The sequence below is a fragment of the Hemicordylus capensis genome, chromosome 1 (genome assembly GCF_027244095.1).
Source record: "Hemicordylus capensis ecotype Gifberg chromosome 1, rHemCap1.1.pri, whole genome shotgun sequence".
Taxonomy (NCBI): Eukaryota; Metazoa; Chordata; class Lepidosauria; order Squamata; family Cordylidae; genus Hemicordylus; species Hemicordylus capensis.
In genome coordinates this window covers 422,300,294-422,317,458 of record NC_069657.1, presented here as the reverse complement: position 1 = coordinate 422,317,458, position 17,165 = coordinate 422,300,294, and the positions used below count along the sequence as shown (strand labels likewise).

Below are 17,165 nucleotides of genomic sequence, written 5' to 3'. Positions count from 1 at the left end.
CTGCCCTCCCCCACCCTATGGTGAATCTCAAAGGGGTATGATGTGGGGTTCCTGTTTGAAAAATAAAAGTTCATCTAGGTTCTCTGAACTGCAGAAATTGGGCAGGAACAAGTTAAATGACTCAACACTATTGAAATAAATTAGACTAAACCAATTCCTGTTAATTTTAAAAGGACATAATCATGACTAACTTCGTGTGGATCCCACCCCTTGTCTCCAAAAGGGGTAGATATTAAGGATTTCAAAGACAGATGCAACTACTAAATACACACAAATGAACCCATGATCATTTGTAAGTGAGCTCATTCTGGATAAAAGGTGCTGACCGGAATTAACTTGCATTGGCAAGCGCCACAAGTCAAGGAAGCTTTACTGCTTTGAAGGTCTCCCTCAATAGAATTTTGCTGACATTGTTACATTCAGGATTGGAGGAGGGTGATGGGATGCTTGAAAAGACTTTTTAAAAATACCAGAAGACACAGCTTTAAAGCCTGTCTGATTGCTACTTTGCTTTAAAAAACAAAGAATAAGCAAGTGGGATTTCAAGGCTTGCCAGGAATACAAAGTGAATAAACTTCAGTATGCATAGCCCCAGCTAACCCCAACTGCTATGTCTGGCCATTAGGTTGGATGTGTAAAACCACAAGGGGGAAAAGTGGTACTACACAGCTGTGGGTTAGTAGATAGCAAGAAATAGAAGGCAGAAGAGGGTTCAGAGGGAAACAGAGAACCACTACCCCAAAATGCAATAATAAATCACACCACAGGACACAATAATATGAAAGTGTTTCCTGAGAACTCTTCCAACTTTTAAGAGCTATAAGAATGAGAAAAACGGATAAGCCCCTCACAAGATTAAAAAAGAAACCATAAGAATTGCCTTGCTGGACCTATATAGGAGCCCCTGGTGGCACAGTGGTAAAACTGCCGCCCTGTAACCAGAAGGTTACAAGTTCGATCCTGACCAGGGGCTCAAGGTTGACTCAGCCTTCCATCCTTCCGAGGTCGGTAAAATGAGTACCCAGAATGTTGGGGGCAATATGCTAAAATCACTGTAAACCGCTTAGAGAGCTCCGGCTATAGAGCGGTATATAAATGTAAGTGCTATTGCTATATATAGCCTAGCACTACCCCCTCCCCCGCCAATAGCAACAACAGAGATGCCTCTGGAAGTTCCCATACCGAGGATGAAGGAGACGGCTATCCTCTGCTGTTCACCCCATCATCTGGCACTAACATACATTATATGCAGACAACCATATGATTTCGAAAACTCACCAAACATCTGGACATACTTTTAACTGTTCATTGCATTTGAAACTTTATACATTATGTGGCCAACAATTGCTGAAGTAGTTCAGCCTTTCAGACAGTAATTTAGCAATGGCTATTCCACACCTGATGGAATTGCAGGAGCTTTCTGACCACACTCCTCACTTACTAGACCATCACTGCACTATCCTGACATCCTGACTTGCAATGTGAATTGGTCCCACTGAAGAATAGAGTTCCTGACGCTTTAAAGCAAAAGACAGTGGGGAGGCAGGGGGAAGATGCAGCTTGCTTGGATATGCAGCTTGCAAATTGCTGCAAGTACTGTATGTCCCAAATTGCATCCGGGCATTAAGTGCACAAGCCTGAGTTCTGGAACAGCACACAGAGGCAGGGCAGAGTTGTCGTTATCCTGACATCTGCGGACTGGCAAGGAACTGATTACCCCACCTAGGTGCACTAACAACTTTCACCTTTAAAGTCCTAACAGTCTTGGGCCCGGTTATGTGAACTACCACCTACCCCCAAGCAAAATTACCCACCTTACAAGTTTGTCTAAGGAGGGCCTGCTCTGCTGAAGAGGCCCAGCTATCATGCACTCAGGAAGGGCCTTCTTAGCTACTGCCTCAAGACTATGGAATGCTGTCCCAAAGGATTGCATTCTATCTCCTCTCTTCTAGTCTTCCATAAATGCCTTAGGAGTCTCTTTAAACATGCTTATGAATAGGAATGTGCACTATTCTCATATATATTTATAAAATATGTATGCTTGCTTACAATCATGCTCTGTTAAATACAGGCTTCTTCCAAACATTGACTTTTTCCTAGTGGATTCTTTCACTTGAAAGCTGATTCAGAATTAACTTGACAAAAAATGCACAAATTAATTATACAAAAAACCTGGTTTGAAAAGTCTGACACTTAATCCAGGACATATGCATTATTTATTAAAGTTGTGCATCAGCAATCTCAGAGGAGAAGCCAAAAGGTAGCCACTTAACGATTGTAAACTGCCTTTGAAGTTCACAAGTTTATATTGCATACATTTGTTTTATTGTATCTGAATAGAATACATCAACTTCTGCAATAAATTTATTTTAGCCAGTGTTGAGAGACTGCTTTTCTGATAAAGTCTTTCTGCCTGCTTTCTGATGCCTCAAAGCTATGGTAACCAAAGCTGCTAAATCCACTACATACTGATCTTGGTTATGAGGAAACTGAGGAGTTTCCTACTTACAGTGGCCAAAAGACTGTTGAGGGGGAATTTAAGAGAGATGCACCAAATAAAACCTAACAGTCCACCTGGACATTCCCACTAACATATGAAGACAGCGGCTAGCATCCTGTCTAAATTTACTTGAGGAAGTCCACTCAAATTAAAAGGACAAGTTTGGTCTGCGTGCACCCTGCATTCACTTTCAAGAACTTTATCTTTTGTTGGCTTTGGAATGTTTTCAAAAACTATCTCACTTCCATCAGAAAGCTAAATGAAGTAGAACTGAAAAATAATTCTCCGTAAGTCAATAAAATAGATAAATTTGGTTGTTGTTATCCAAGTATCAAGTATTGGTCATTCTGAAATGGGCTACAATTTCAGCACACCTACTGTATTCCATGGGGATTTAAAATGTTAACTAAACCGCCTACTCTTCTTACACTATTAGAAAGAGATTAACATATAAATGAATCCACGAGAGCAGTTAGTTTATATGAAAAGGATCATCATCTTGAGCGGGGACTAGGCAGAATTTGCATATATGTTTTTCTGAGCAGTTGCACCCACCAAACCTCCATATTGGTTTTTAAATTTCCAAGTTTTAAAGTCATTTGGAAATTGGGCTAAGAAAATTGTGGGGCATGAAGATACTATGTGATATTATTCTATTTCCTTTAGAGAATAATAACAAATCCCTATTTTATTCTTTTAAAAAAACCAACTAGTACAAGTTTAGGAAGCAGCTTGGATATTTGTGTGAGATACTGCTGAGAATATATTTGAAAAATTATAAAATAAGCCAATACTAAGCACCCCAAAAGCTCCTTCTGAGGGTCAGGAGATTCAGGGAAATAGGGCCTGGGGAACTGCCCAAAAGTGGACAGAGTACTTTACATGAACAGAAGCTCCACTTGTGCAAGATGCCTCTGATTGGTTTGGACAATTCTCTCTTGCAAGGAAAAAAAAGGAGAGGGGAATGCACCAACTAAAACAAAACAAAACCAAGGGCAGCCCCAAGGAACTGGAAAGACTGTCTGCTTCTTTGAAAATATTTCATAAAACATGCTTGCACTGGACATGGGTTGAGGAACACCGCTCTCTCAGAGCTGAATATATATTCTGACTTTTTACAACTGAGGATGGAAGAATCTTACATATTAAAAACCAGTGGCTGACATCCAGATTAATGCTGCATGTACAGAAAAACATTGCACATGTGCAGTGGGGAATGAGTTTCATCAATCTCACCTTCCCTCCACAACCCACTGTGCCTCCCAAAGATATGTCCACAACGGGCCTGCAAGTCAGAGTACAAATCACCCCTCTCCCGTTCTGCACACAAAACATTAATATGGACAGCCAGCCAAAACATATATATATGCGCCTTTGAAAGAGATAACTTGCACCCAATACATTTTGAGCAAGAACATATTTAAAAACAAACAAAAGTGTCTTCTGCAACTTGCTTTAAAGACAGCCCCATGGTATTTGGATGAATTAAGGGAGATGAAGCAGTGAGGTGGAGGAAGCACAAGTGGAAGAAGACTCTGCGCAAATCTGATAGGTCACAACACAGAGCACATTAGAAGATCTATGCTCTGGCAGTGCAGGTGGCAAAGAAGTGGTTCTTTTCTGTCCACATTGCTTCTGCAAATTCACATCCAGCTGTCTAGGGTTGTGAGGTGGCTAGTATGTACCTTTTCCCCCTTGAATTTGAACTTGGAACCATCAGTCACTCGCTGTTATGTTTTTAATGACTTTTTTGCAGATAAAATCTCTCACTAGGTCGAGCTGGATTACTACTGTTACAGTTGAGCACAGTTACTACAGAATTTATTCTGGAGGTGTCCAGCAATTCATCTTATGGGATTAGATTGGATCTCTTTCAGTTTATGACTCCTGAGGAAGCTGACAAACTATTTCAAACTGTGCATCCTACAACCTGTTTCTTGACATTTGCCCAACTTGGCTTACCTCATCTGGTAATTATATTATCTGAGAGGGTCTGGTAAATATTATAATTGTTTCTCTGAGGGAGGGCAGGATGCCTCCTTGTCTTAAAGGTAAAGTGTGCCATCATGTCGGTGTTGACTCCCGGTGACCACAGAGCTCTGTGGTTGTCTTTGGTAGAATACAGGAGGGGTTTACCATTGCCATCTCCCACGCAGTCTGATGCCTTTCAGCATCTTCCTATATCACTGCTGCCCGATATAGGTGTTTCCTATAGTATGGGAAACATACCAGCGGGGATTTGAATCAGCAACGTCTGGCTTGCTAGTCAAGTCATTTCCCTGCTGCGCCATTAGGTGGCTAGCTCTCCTTAAGGAGGCTAAGAGACTATTATTAGACTATGTTTGAAGAAAGCTGCATTAGATCCCCCAGAGTTAGTGTTTCTAACCTTCCATTGTTGGGCAAGCTGATCGAGCAAATAGTAGCCTCTCAGCTCCAGGCAGTTTTGGGTGATGCAGATTATCTACACCCATCTCAAACTGGCTTTTGTGTGAGTTATAGGGTTGAGACAGCCTTGGTCGGCGTGATGGATGCTCTCCAACTGGCTATTGACAGAGGGAGTGTGACTCTGCTGATACTTTTGGATCTCTCTGTGGCTTTCAATACCATTGATCATGGTATCCTTCTGAACCTCCTGAGGGATGTGGGATTGGGTGGCACTGTTTTACAGTGGTTCTGTTCCTACCTCTCTGGTAGATTACAGATGGTGTCACTTGGAGAATGTTGTTCTGCAAAACAAGAACTGCAGTGTGGAGTTCCACAATGCTCCAATGCTCTTTAACATCTACATGAAACCTCTGGGAGAGATCATCAGGAGGTTTGGTGCAAGGTATTACCAATATGATGACGACATCCAGATCTAATTCTCCATGTCAACCTCATCAGGAAATGACATATCTTCCCTAAACACCTGCCTGGAGGCGGTAATAGGCTGGATGAGGGATAACAAACTGAAGTTGAGTCCAAATAAGATGGAGATACTGACTGTGGGGTGTCAGGATCTGAGAGATGGTTTAGATCTGCCTATTCTGGATGGGGTTACACACCCCATGAAATGTCAGGTACGTAGCTTGAGAGTGATCCTGGATCCCAAACTCTCCCTGGTTTCTCAGGTTGAGGCAGTGGCAAGGAACGCTTTTTATCAGCTTTGGCTGATATATCAGCTATGTCAATTTCTGGAGGTAAATGACCTTAAAACAGTGGTACATGTGCTGCTGACGACTACCACAATGCACTTTCCATGGGGCTGCCTTTGTACATAGTCCAGAAACTACAACTGGTATAGAATACAGCAGCCAGATTGGTCTCTGGGACAACCCGAAGGGACCACATAACACAGATTTTAAAAGAACTTCATTGGCTGCTGATAAGTTTCCAGGCAAAATAAAAAGTACTGGTTATTACCTATAAAGCCCTTAATGGCTTGTGCCCAGATTATTTATTTACATTTATATCCTGCTCTACCTCCAAGGAGCATATGTACATGGCTATGTTTGTCTTCACAAAAACACTGTGAGGTGGGTTAGGCTGAGAGATATGCGACTGGCCTAGAGTTGCCCAGTGAGCTTCATGGCTGAATGGGAATTTGAACTCAGGCCTCCCTGGCCCAACATCCTCACCACTACACCACACTGGCTCTTTTAGGTGCTCTTTATGAGAGTGACTTCTTTGTCATGAACCTGCAGCCTATTACGATCTTCTGGAGAGATCCGGTTTTGGTTGCCGCCAGCTCATTTCATCAACTGGGGACAGGGCTTTGGAATATGCTCCTGTTGAAATAAGAGCATCTCCTTCTCCTTCCTGTTTGCTTTCAGGAAGACCCCCAAAATGCACCTGTTCTCACAGGCTTTTAGCAGGAATTAATTTTAAATAATTTGTTTTAACAGCTTGTTTTATGAGATTGTTTTTATTGTGTTTTGTGGATTTTTAATCTTTTTACTTTTTTAATATTGTTTTAAATTTTGCATACCACCTAGTGATGTACATATTACGCAGTATAAAAATAGGATAGATAAATAAATAAAAACTCTTTCCAGGATCTTTGGGCTGGCCCCATTTTTTTGTTGTTTGCAGTTTCCCCCTCTACAAGCCCCCATACCCCACTCCATTTCCAAAAGTCCTTTTATATTCAGGGAAGGCCTTCCAAGGGGCACAGGGGGCTGCTGTATGGAGGAATGGGTGAAGAAACTCAGTGGGTGGGAATTTCTTCAGCAAGCGCTATTAAGGATACAAACCAAGTATATTTTAAAAGAGTAGTACAGGGCATTTCTTTACTACAAATATAATATTTTAATACCACTTTAGCAGTCTTAGTTTTCCCCAAAGAATCCTGAAAATTGAAGCTTGTTGGTGTTGAGAATTTTTTGTTGAATTCTCAAGCTCACCCTCAGAAACTGTAATTCCTACGTAACAATGAAAGAATATAAAATATGTATGTAGTGCTAAAAAAAAATTCCCACAGAACTTAAGCATGTTTCACAGTTTATGGAATAGATATGGATTGTGTGTCTCTTTGGGGAACATAGTGAAGTCACATCTGTAAGCTTACGCTCTAAAATAAAACTTATTTTAAGGTTTATTAAGTATCTAAATATGGTACTTTTGTATGCAAATGAAGCTATACAACTGTTTTCTTGTTGTTGCAAACACTGTACAATCTCAAAGAAAAGTTAAACAATTTATAACAATTTTAACCTCTCTAGATTTTATTGTATGAACAGCAAGCTTCCTGAACTTTTAATCAAAATATACTAGCGGAATAAGTATTAAAAATGATAACATGTTTAACAATTCAATAACCGTGTGCTTGAAATAATGTTAGAAAACCCATATGCAAATTTAAGTATTTATGTACCGCCTAGTATAAAAATCTAAAAAAATTAATGTTAAACTTATTTGGTGACAGCATACAAGTATCACAATTACAAGCTGACGTTCTCCTTTACAAGATGTACATTTCTTTGTTCCAATCATTGTTAGAAAGGATATAAAATTAAAATATTAACTTAACCACCCTGTTCATTTATTGTGTTAAAAAGGACAATTGAAAGTTACCACAGCTTTCCAACAAGTACTAGGTAGGATCAAGTCAGTGCGGGTGAGGGGAGAGCTTCACATGTTACAAAATGAGTTCTGTTTGATACGTCTACCATTAAATAGTCAAAATGTAAATTTAACATGCTAGAAATGCTATCAGGCTAGAAAATATTTCAGATCTCTAGGTGCTAACTCTGCAAATAGAGTAACCCCTGCTAATTTGGAAAAGAGGCACCATTTAACGTGGTGATTCTCTTTATTTAGCAGGGGGAGAGTAACTGGCCCTATTCACCCCCAGCACAGTACCTCAAGTGACTGTTGCTGGTGTCTATCTTAGGTTTCTTTTAGATTGTGAGCCCTTTGGGGACAGGGATCCATCTTATTTATTTATTATTTCCCTGTGTAAACCACCCTGAGCCATTTTTGGAAGGGCGGTATAGAAATCAGTCAATCAATCAATCAATCCAATCAAATAAATAAATAAATACATCTGATATAACTGTAGTCGAGAAGAAAGAAAAACAAGTCAAAATAATCAACATAACAATACCAGGTGATAGCAGAATAGAAGAAAAAGAAATAGAACAAGCAACAAAATACAAAGATCTACAAACTGAAATTGAAAGGCTGTGGCAGGAGATGACCAAAATAATCCCAGTAGTAACTGGTAGGCTTGTTCCCGAAACGTTTCGGAGACCATTATGAAGGCCTCCGAAACGTTTCGGCGCTGGGGGCAGTTTTGGCACCGAAACGCCGACAGGGGTAGCACTTTAAGGGCGGGAGAGGGTGTACCCACCCCTCCCGCCGCATTTCCCCTGCTGGCGCGCTGTCGTTTTGAAGCCCCTCGGGGCGGCAGCATTCCTTCCTGCCGCCCCGTTTCCCCCGTCAGCCGGAAGTGGCCAGAAGTCGCGAGCGCGCATGCACCCATCGTGCGTGCGCACATGGCAGAAGGGCGCATGTGCGCTCGCGACTTCTGGCCACTTCTGGCCGACGGGGAAAACGGGGCGGCAGGGAGGAACGCTGCCGCCCCACGGGGCTTCAAAACGACAGCGTGCCAGCGGGGGAAATGCAGCAGGAGAAATGAGTACACCCTCCCCCGCCCTTAAAGTGCTACCCCCCCCGGCGGCACCGAAGATCTTCGTGCACATCCCTAGTAACTGGCACCCTAGCTGCATTTCCAAAACAACTTGAAGAGCATCTCATCACCATAGGGGCCACAGAAATCACCATCAGCCAACTAAAAAAACCAACTTTACTTGGAACAGCCTATATTTTGTGACAACATCTATTACAATAACAATATTGATAATAAATTCAGCCATCCCAGGTGCTTGGGAAGAACTCGATGTCTGGATAAAACAAACCAGTCAATGACACCTGTCTGACTGTGTACACAAAAAATAGTAATAGCTAAAAATGTGTTAAATCCAACTTTGCAGGCAAGAGAATCAAATATCTAAGCATATACATTATCTGGCATCAAACCTGCTTCCCAGAATTGGTCATATGATCAAAGATGACTTGCTTTAGAGAGATAAAAGAGAATGCTGAGTCTTGATTAAGAGGCAACCAGAAAGCATATTCCTCAAAGTGACAGAAGTGATGCACATGAGCATTCTCCCCCACAAAACTGCTGAACCATAAATTCAGTGATGCATAGTGTTTACATAACTTATTGCTGGCTGTGATAGAAATTTAGATGGAAAAACTGATACTGACATTTTCAAAAACAGCTTTTAAGTTAGAAAAGCGTGGGGGGGGGGGATGAAGCCAAAATGGAATATTCAAAAAGTTTAACATAAACCACAATAACCTGTTCATTAATATCAATACTCCAAGTCCCCAATAAGATAGTCATTTATACATCTAATTAAATATTTAAAAAAATAAAATAAATGATTTAGGGGAGCAATTCCGATTAGACCAAGAAGTAGAAGAGAAATGGAAAGAAGCATGCTGCCATCATATTAACACAACTAGCATGTGTGTTATCAAATGAAGTATTCCCCAGCTAGCTAGACACAAACCCATTCCTTCCTCAGTCAGAGACAGTGTGTAATTAATCCTACAGCACAGATGTCACATTAAAAGACCTCTTGCCCTCCTTTCCAAGTTCACTGTGAAAACCTGCCAAGTCTAACACTACAGCTTTCTCGATAGCGCCGGACTTGTTCTAGAAGAGTTGCTGCGTTATTCTGCACCAAGACAGAAAAGAGAGAGCAAAGTGTTCCCTGCCAGATCCGTTCACCGATTGTGGCATGATCTCTTAGGGCCAACAACCTACTTCAGCCGATGAAGTATTCAGGTCGCTCAACCCTTCATAAAACCTATTCCAGTTTCTGCTGAGCTCAGCAGCACACCACCGAAGCGCCGAGCCTATATGACGCTCCAGTCCCTAAACACAGAGCCGGGCTTTTCTCCAGGGTCCCCCTCAGCCAGCACGAGCCAGCCTTTCCCACCCATTCACCCTCGCCAAGCCTTGCCTCTTCAGCTTCCTCTCCCTGGGTCTGAGACCTCCACCCCTCTTGCCCCACATAACACTCTCCTTGCTCCTAGCTCGAAGCGTAGCCCTCCTCTCCACTCCCCCATCAGCCCCTCATCACTCTCTGGAAACCAATTCCCAGCCCCCATCTCCTTCCAGCCCCAAACCGTGACCACCCTCTTTTAGTGACCCCTACCTAGGGTGACGGCTCAACTCCCCCGGCTCCTTTTCTCCCCACCCTTCGCAGCGCACCTTCCTTCCTGCTCCCAGGCCCAGCAGACCTCCCCAGGTCCTCCACCCGCCGCTTTCACCCCAGCCAGGCCACCCCCTTTATCCTCCGTCCCTCTCGCAGCTCCCTGCTCGCCGAGCCCCTCTCCTGCGCCAGGCGATGTTCCCTGCTCCTTGCGCGACGGCGGGCCTCACCAGGGCAGTCTCCTCCGCAGAGCATTCCAGCAGGCTCCTGTCAATAGCCTGGACCTCCGTCTCTAAGTCCGACGCCATCTTCCTTCCTTTCTCCCCCAACACCCCAATCCTCCTCGGTCGCCGAGTAAGTGACAACCGGAACCGGGCCCGGCCGGCCTCTCTGCCAGGAGAACCCGCTTCCGCTCAGCGCACGGCCCTGTCCTTAACCCCGCCTCTACTCAGACGGCCCCAGCACTTCCAGTCCTGGGCAATCGCCTTCGCTCTCCCTTCCCCTCCCGCGCGGAAGGGACTCCATTTTAGTAGTGCGCAAAGGACCCTGGGAGTTGTAGTCTCTCAGGTAAGCAGCACCCTGGCGAAGGACTCTGTTCTCTTTAGGGCGGTGACGTGTCCCCAAATTGAACAACTGAACCTGTTTGTCGTGTGTATAATAGCCTAGATGGCCAAGCTGGCGGGCAAACAGAGAAATGTAACATTGGCTACTTCCAAGGCTTATTACACCAGCACAACTTTCCCCCCAATGCCATGGCTCACTTAAAAGATTACATAGGAAGCTGCCATATACCGAGTCAGACTATTGGCCCATGTAGCTTAGTACACAGACCGGCAGCAGCTTCTACAAGGTTGCAGGCAGAAGTCTCTCTCAGCCCATAGGCTTGTGCAGAGCCCTTTGAAAATTTCCTACATACTGCCAAGAGGAAGAACTAGAAATTAACTATCTGCAGACCAAAATTATGGTGTTCCAGAAGTAATTTGTGCAGCATAAGTGGTGAATTATAAGATTTCCGCCCCCTAGAGTTGGTACAAACCAAATTTTTAGAACAATCCTTGGGGTGCCAAGAGGGATGCCCAACGCAGCATTAAGGCTGCAATTGGGGTTAGTACCAATTGAAGCTCATGTCTGGGTTGCAAAGATCTATTATTTGAAATTATATCTTGGTCAAGCAGGCCTCGCAACTCTGGTCATGAAGGACAACTTTGCATCTACGTGGAAGGAGTTAAGAGGAAATTAGAAAGTTATGGGCTAAGTATCCCCATGTTGGTATCTTAAAAGCCAAGGAGATAATTAGGCGGCAGATTAGGGACATAGTGACTTAGGAAGACAGGGCCCGAGTCAGACATTTATCTTTCTTAGGTAATGCAACTCACCCTCATAGACCAGATAAATATTTACATGAGCTTGTTCTTGCCAAATCGAGAAGGGTATTTGCCTTGGCACGCTTGAATGCGCTGCCCTCAGCTCTCTTAGAGGGTCGCTATCTCGGTATTCCTTTTGCTCAAAGGTTATGCCTGTGTCAGTCAGGAGTAATTGAGACAATTGATCATATGTTACTTCACTGTTTATTTTATAGAGATATTTGGCTAGCATTTTTGTCACCTATTTGTCTAGATTCCCAGATAGGCCAGCGGCCTTCTATGTTTCTTTCCTTTTGTCTGACAGCGATATTAATGTTTCCACCAAGGTGGCAAAATTTTGCCACATTGCAAGCTGTAGAAGGAAGCAATTGGTAAAATCATGAGTGTTGACTTAGACTATACTATATATTGTTTTATTGTAAATGGTGTTCTGTAAGAAAGTACTGGCAGAATCATGATTGCTGGAGTTTACTACTTATTTTTGTTGTTTTTTGTCTGGTCAATAACCAAAATAAAGATTCTGTTTCCATTTCTCTCTCAGCCCTGTCTTGGAGATGCCAAGGAGGGAACTTGGAACTTCCTGCATTCAAGCAGGCAGGCAGCCAATCCCCTAAGGGGAATATCTTACAGTGCTCACACATGTAGTATCTAATCCAAATGAAAACCAGGGCAGACCCTGCTTAACAGAGGATAATTCATGTTTGCTGCCACAAGAGCAGTTCTTCTCCCTAGGTAATGAAAACAGAGTACCTCTGAGCATGTACATAGTGGACTTAAGCTCAAAAGGCATGACTTCATGGCAGCTTTGAGCCCTAGAAATTTTCACTGCTTAAGAGTCTAAAATGGCCTGGGGCATATATCACCTGTTTGAAACCCATCTACGTTTTTTTAAAATAAAGGAGGAAGGAAAAACCTTCTGACCCATGTTGTATGTTTGTATTCCAGCTGTCCCTATTTTCTGATACCAGTCCCTGGATCACTGCCCCTCCCTTTGGAATTTGAAATTGTCCAGTTGTTGTGTTAAAGTTTTGCTAGCGTAGATGGCTAGAATTTATATATTTCAGTGCCTGTCCCCCATCACCAACTCAGCCCTTTGTAAAGTTATACCCTGCTAACTGGGAATGAATGTTGGTTCTCATATTTGGCGGTGGGTGGGGAACAACAGGTTGCTTACCTGTAACTTGGGTTCTTCTAGTGGCCATCTGTGCTCTTACACGAATGGGCTTTGTGCCTGCGCAGAGACCACATCAGAGCTTCCGAGCTAGAGTTCTAACTTTTTGGCAGTAACCCCGCCCCCACGTTATATAGGCGGCTGTGCGGGCTTCCCTCTTCAGTCTTCTGAGTCCGCCAATCTGAAAGACTAGCAGAAAAGACATTAAAAGAGGGGAAGATGGGAGAGCATGTAAGAGCACAGATGACCACTAGAAGAACCCAAGTTACAGGTAAGCAACCTGTCGTTCTTCAACATGGTCTCTGTGCTTTACACAAATGGGTGCATAGCAAGCTGCACCCGTGCCATGCTCACCTGGGGGTGGGATCAGGCGAAGATGGACTGTAACACCGCCCTGCCAAACGCCGTGTCTTTTTTGGCTTGGACATCCAGGGCGTAGTGCTGCACAAATGAGTGTTTTGACGCCCATGTAGCCACCTGGCAGATGACGTCCGAAGGAATGGACCTGTCAAAGGCAGTGGAAGCCGTGACTGCCCTTGTTGAGTGTGCTTTGATGCAGGGTGGGAGAGGCTTCTTGGAGAGCTGGTACACTAAAGTGATGGAGCAAACCACCCATCTGGATATAGTCTGTGCAGAGGCCTGCTTGCCCCTGTTGGGTCCAGAGTGAAGCACGAAGAGAGAGGTAGAGATGCAGAGAGCAGAGGTTTGGTCCACGTAGAAGGCTAGCGCTCTACGAACGTCGAGGGTGTGGAGACGTCGTTCGGCCTCAGACGATGGTTCAGAGAAGAATGCAGGTAAGGAGATCAGTTGGGAGCGATGAAAGGAAGTAACTACCTTCGGGAGAAAGGTAATGTCTGGTCTGAGGACGACCTTCTCTCTATGGAAAACCAGGTAAGGAGGGTCAACTCTCAGTGCTCTGAGTTCACTGACCCACCTGGCGGAAGTGATAGCCATAAGGAAGGCCACCTTACAGGAAAGGAGGTCCAGAGAAATCATGGCCATGGGTTCGAAGGGAGGGTGCATGAGAGAGGAGAGCACCAAGGTCAGGTCCCATGCAGATGCCATGACCGGCGGGTCCGGGTAAAGGTGGGTGAGGCCTTTCAGAAAACGCTTGACTGTGGGGTGTTGGAACCACGACGGCGTAGACGGTGGAGAGTTAGCCACTATGGCTGCCAGATGAACTCGCAAGGAAGGCATCTTCAGTCCAGCCTCCTTGAGGGACAGTAAGTATGAACAAAAATGTTCTACAGAGACAGAGTGTAAGGGAACGTTCCTGATTTCTAGAAAGTTCAGAAAACGTGTCAATTTATGGGAATAGGAGGCGAGGGTAGTAGGTTTAGGTGAAGCATTAACTATTCTCTGTAGGTCTACAGGCAGGTTGGGACTATGTGCCAAGCCGTGAGATGGAGACGTTGTAGGTCTGGATGGAGGAGGTGACCGTTCTGCAGGGAGAGGAGGCGAGGGTTGTGTGGCAGGCAGAGGTATTGATGATTGGAGAGGCGGAGGAGGTGGGGAAACCAGGGCCTCCTGGGCCACCACAGGGCATTGAGTATGCAGTGCGGTCGGTCCCGGGAGATTTTCTGAAGAACTCGAGGAAGTAGAGGAATCGGGGGAAAGGCGTAGACCAGAAGTCCCGCCTAGTTCATAGCAAACATGTCCCCGAGGGAGTTGGGCCTGATCCCGGATCTGGAGCAATACAGGTGACATTGCGCATTCATCTCTGATGCGAAGAGGTCTATTTCTGGGAGGAACCATCGGTGGAAGAGGGAGCAGAGTGTGGGGGGATGTAGCTGCCATTCGTGGGACATTGGGTGGGACATTGAGTGAGACATTCAGGTGCCGTGGATGTTGTGGTTGTTGGCATGGTCACCCCAGCCTTCCATGGATGTGTCCGTACTGAGTAGAAGGGTATTACGTGGAGGCTGGAAGGGGGAGCCGACCTGAGGTTGGCAAGGTCCGTCCACCACAGGAGGGAACGTAGGACTTGAGGTGGGATCGTAAGGGTGCGGTTGAGGGAATCTTCGTGTGGGGAGAATACAGAGAGGAACCAGTGTTGAAGAGTCCTGGCACACAGACAAGCCGTCAGGGAGGACGTAGGTGGTGGAGGCCATGTGGCCCAGCAGGCGCTGGACTGTACGTGCAGACTGATGCGGGTGGTAGAGGTGGTGGGATGACAGATCCAGGATAGCCTGGATCCTGCACTGAGGCAGGAAAATCTTTGACTGAATGGAATCGAAGATGATCCCCAAAAATGCTATGGTTCTGGAAGGGCTGAGTTTCAACTTCTCGTAATTCACCTGGAGCCCCAGGTTGAAAAGGAGGTTGATGACCATGTGGAGATCCCTCAGTAGAGATTGTGGGTTGTCGGCTACCACAAGCCAGTTGTCGAGTATGGAAAAATTTGAATGTCTTGTTGCAGGGCCGCTACCACTGGAGCCATGCATTTGGTGAACACCCGCGGAGCGGATGCCAGCCCGAAGGGAAGGGCGCGGAACTCGTAAGTGGTGTCCGCTATCTGAAAATGGAGGAAACGACAGTGCTGAGGTCTGATGGTGATATGATAGTAGGCATCCCTGAGGTCTATTGAGACGAACCATTGGTTCCTGCGCAGGAGGGAGATGATGGTGGGAATGGTGACCATACAAAACCTCCAGTATGTGACATAGGAGTTCAGTTCCCGGAGATCCAGGATGGGACCGAGGGAGCCGTCTGGCTTGGGTACTGTGAAGTATTTGGAATGGAAACCCGGGGATTGTGGGTTGTGAACCAGTTCTATTGCAGATTTTGCAAGTAGAGAGTTGACTCTGGTCCCTCTTCATCCGAAGACGAATCTGAGGAGTCGCTCGAGATCGAAGGAGGGAGGGGTCGGATTTGAAGCCGAGTAGGAGGTGATCTAGAATCTGGGGTGATCGTAGCCATGGCTGCCTGCACAGGATAACTCCTCGGTGGAAACCGCGGCGGTAGCAGAGACGTGGTTCGGGGTGGAGGTGGAGGAGGAAGAGATGTAGCCTCTGAGCGAGGGTTCGGTACTGATGCTGGTACCGAGGTAGACAGCCGGAGTGAGGTAGAACGCCGAAGGGGTGGCTCAGTAGCTGCCTGGGTTCAGCGGTGTTGGCAAAGCTCCTGGTAGGCATAAAAATAGTCTGCCTCGTCCTCAACCTGTCGGGCGTAGCGCTCATCGAGGGCTGCCTCAAGCTCCCGATTGACAGGGCTGTTCCAGTGGAAGAGCCTCGGGTTCAGAATCCCGCTCTGATTCGTAAATGGGATCGTGGGGACTAGATGCATAAGCCACCTCAGCATCTATAATAGTCTCCGTCTGGAGCATACGGGATTGGTGTTCGGTATCGTACGTCTATCTATGCTTTTTCTTAGGGGGCTCCACTGGAGCATGACGGGTCTTCTTTCTCTTTTTCTTCTTGGCCGGTTTGATGGAGCGCGGTTCAATGAGTGCCGCTGTCGAGATCGACACTGCCACAGAATTCTTCGGTACCGAGGTGAAAGCCTGAGCTACGGGATCGACCGGTACATTGGCCTCTGGTGTGTTCACTGAGATCCCCGGTGGGGAGGAAACAGGCTGTAAGCCCCGGGCCAAAGGAGAAGCACTCGAAGAGGCCTGCATAGTAGGCAGTTTGTCCAAGCCCGAACACTTGAAGGCTTGTTCCCAAAGCCAAGAACGAAGACGCGATGCTCAATTCTTGCATGCCTGTTTGGTAAAGGCCGCACAGTGCGGGCAAGAACCAACCTTATGAGCCTTGCCCAAACCATAAAGGCAAAGTTTGTGGCTGTTGGTTAAGAGGATCTTAGATCTGCAGCAACCACACTGCTTAAAGTTTGTAGTCTTGGCCATAGGCCGGTGAAGGACCAAGGAAACCGTAGCACGCTGGCCCCGAGGGCCACGACGGAACAGCGAAAATCCAAGGAAACTTTGAGGGGGGGGTACCGGGGATGAAATAAAAATGCTAATGAAGGGGAATACTAAACAAAATATAGGGTAAAAACCGGCAAGGGTAGATACTTAACAGCGCGATCTAGCAAGGAGTGCTCGACGATGTGTCTTCTATCGCGGACGAAGAAAGAGTGAAGAGGGAAGCCCACGCAGCCGCCTATATACCGTGGGAGCGGGGTTACCACAAAAAAGTTAGAACTCTAGCTTGGAAGCTCCGGCGTGGTCTCTGCGCAGGCGCAAAGCCCATTCATGTAAAGCACAGAGACCACGTCGAAGAATAACTGTTCCCATTCAGCCCCAGCACAGTGTCCCTCCCAGCAGCTGTTGCTGGTGTCTCCCTTGTGTTTCTTTTTAGATTCCAAGATCTTTCGGTATAGCAAACCATCTTTTTACAATTATTTTCTGTGTAAACTGCTTTGAGAACTTTGTTGTTGATGAAAAGCAGTATATAAATATTCTAAATAGCCATCAGTCT

General features: G+C 45.5%; 1 protein-coding gene across 3 annotated transcripts in view; it reads right to left on the bottom strand.

Annotated features, from left to right (window-relative positions):
• UBR2 (ubiquitin protein ligase E3 component n-recognin 2) overlaps nt 1-17,165 on the bottom strand; it is a 124,567-nt gene that overhangs the window by 90,514 nt on the left and 16,888 nt on the right. For 2 of the 3 annotated variants that reach the window (XM_053310949.1, XM_053310941.1), the window contains exon 1: nt 10,440-10,695. The exons of the other annotated variant lie outside the window; for it this stretch is intronic. In XM_053310949.1, coding sequence (XP_053166924.1) covers nt 10,440-10,517 — 78 coding nt within the window. In that variant the 5' untranslated portion in view covers nt 10,518-10,695. Of the gene's footprint in view, nt 1-10,439; nt 10,696-17,165 lie in introns of those variants that run through there. 3 annotated transcript variants of the gene reach the window in all.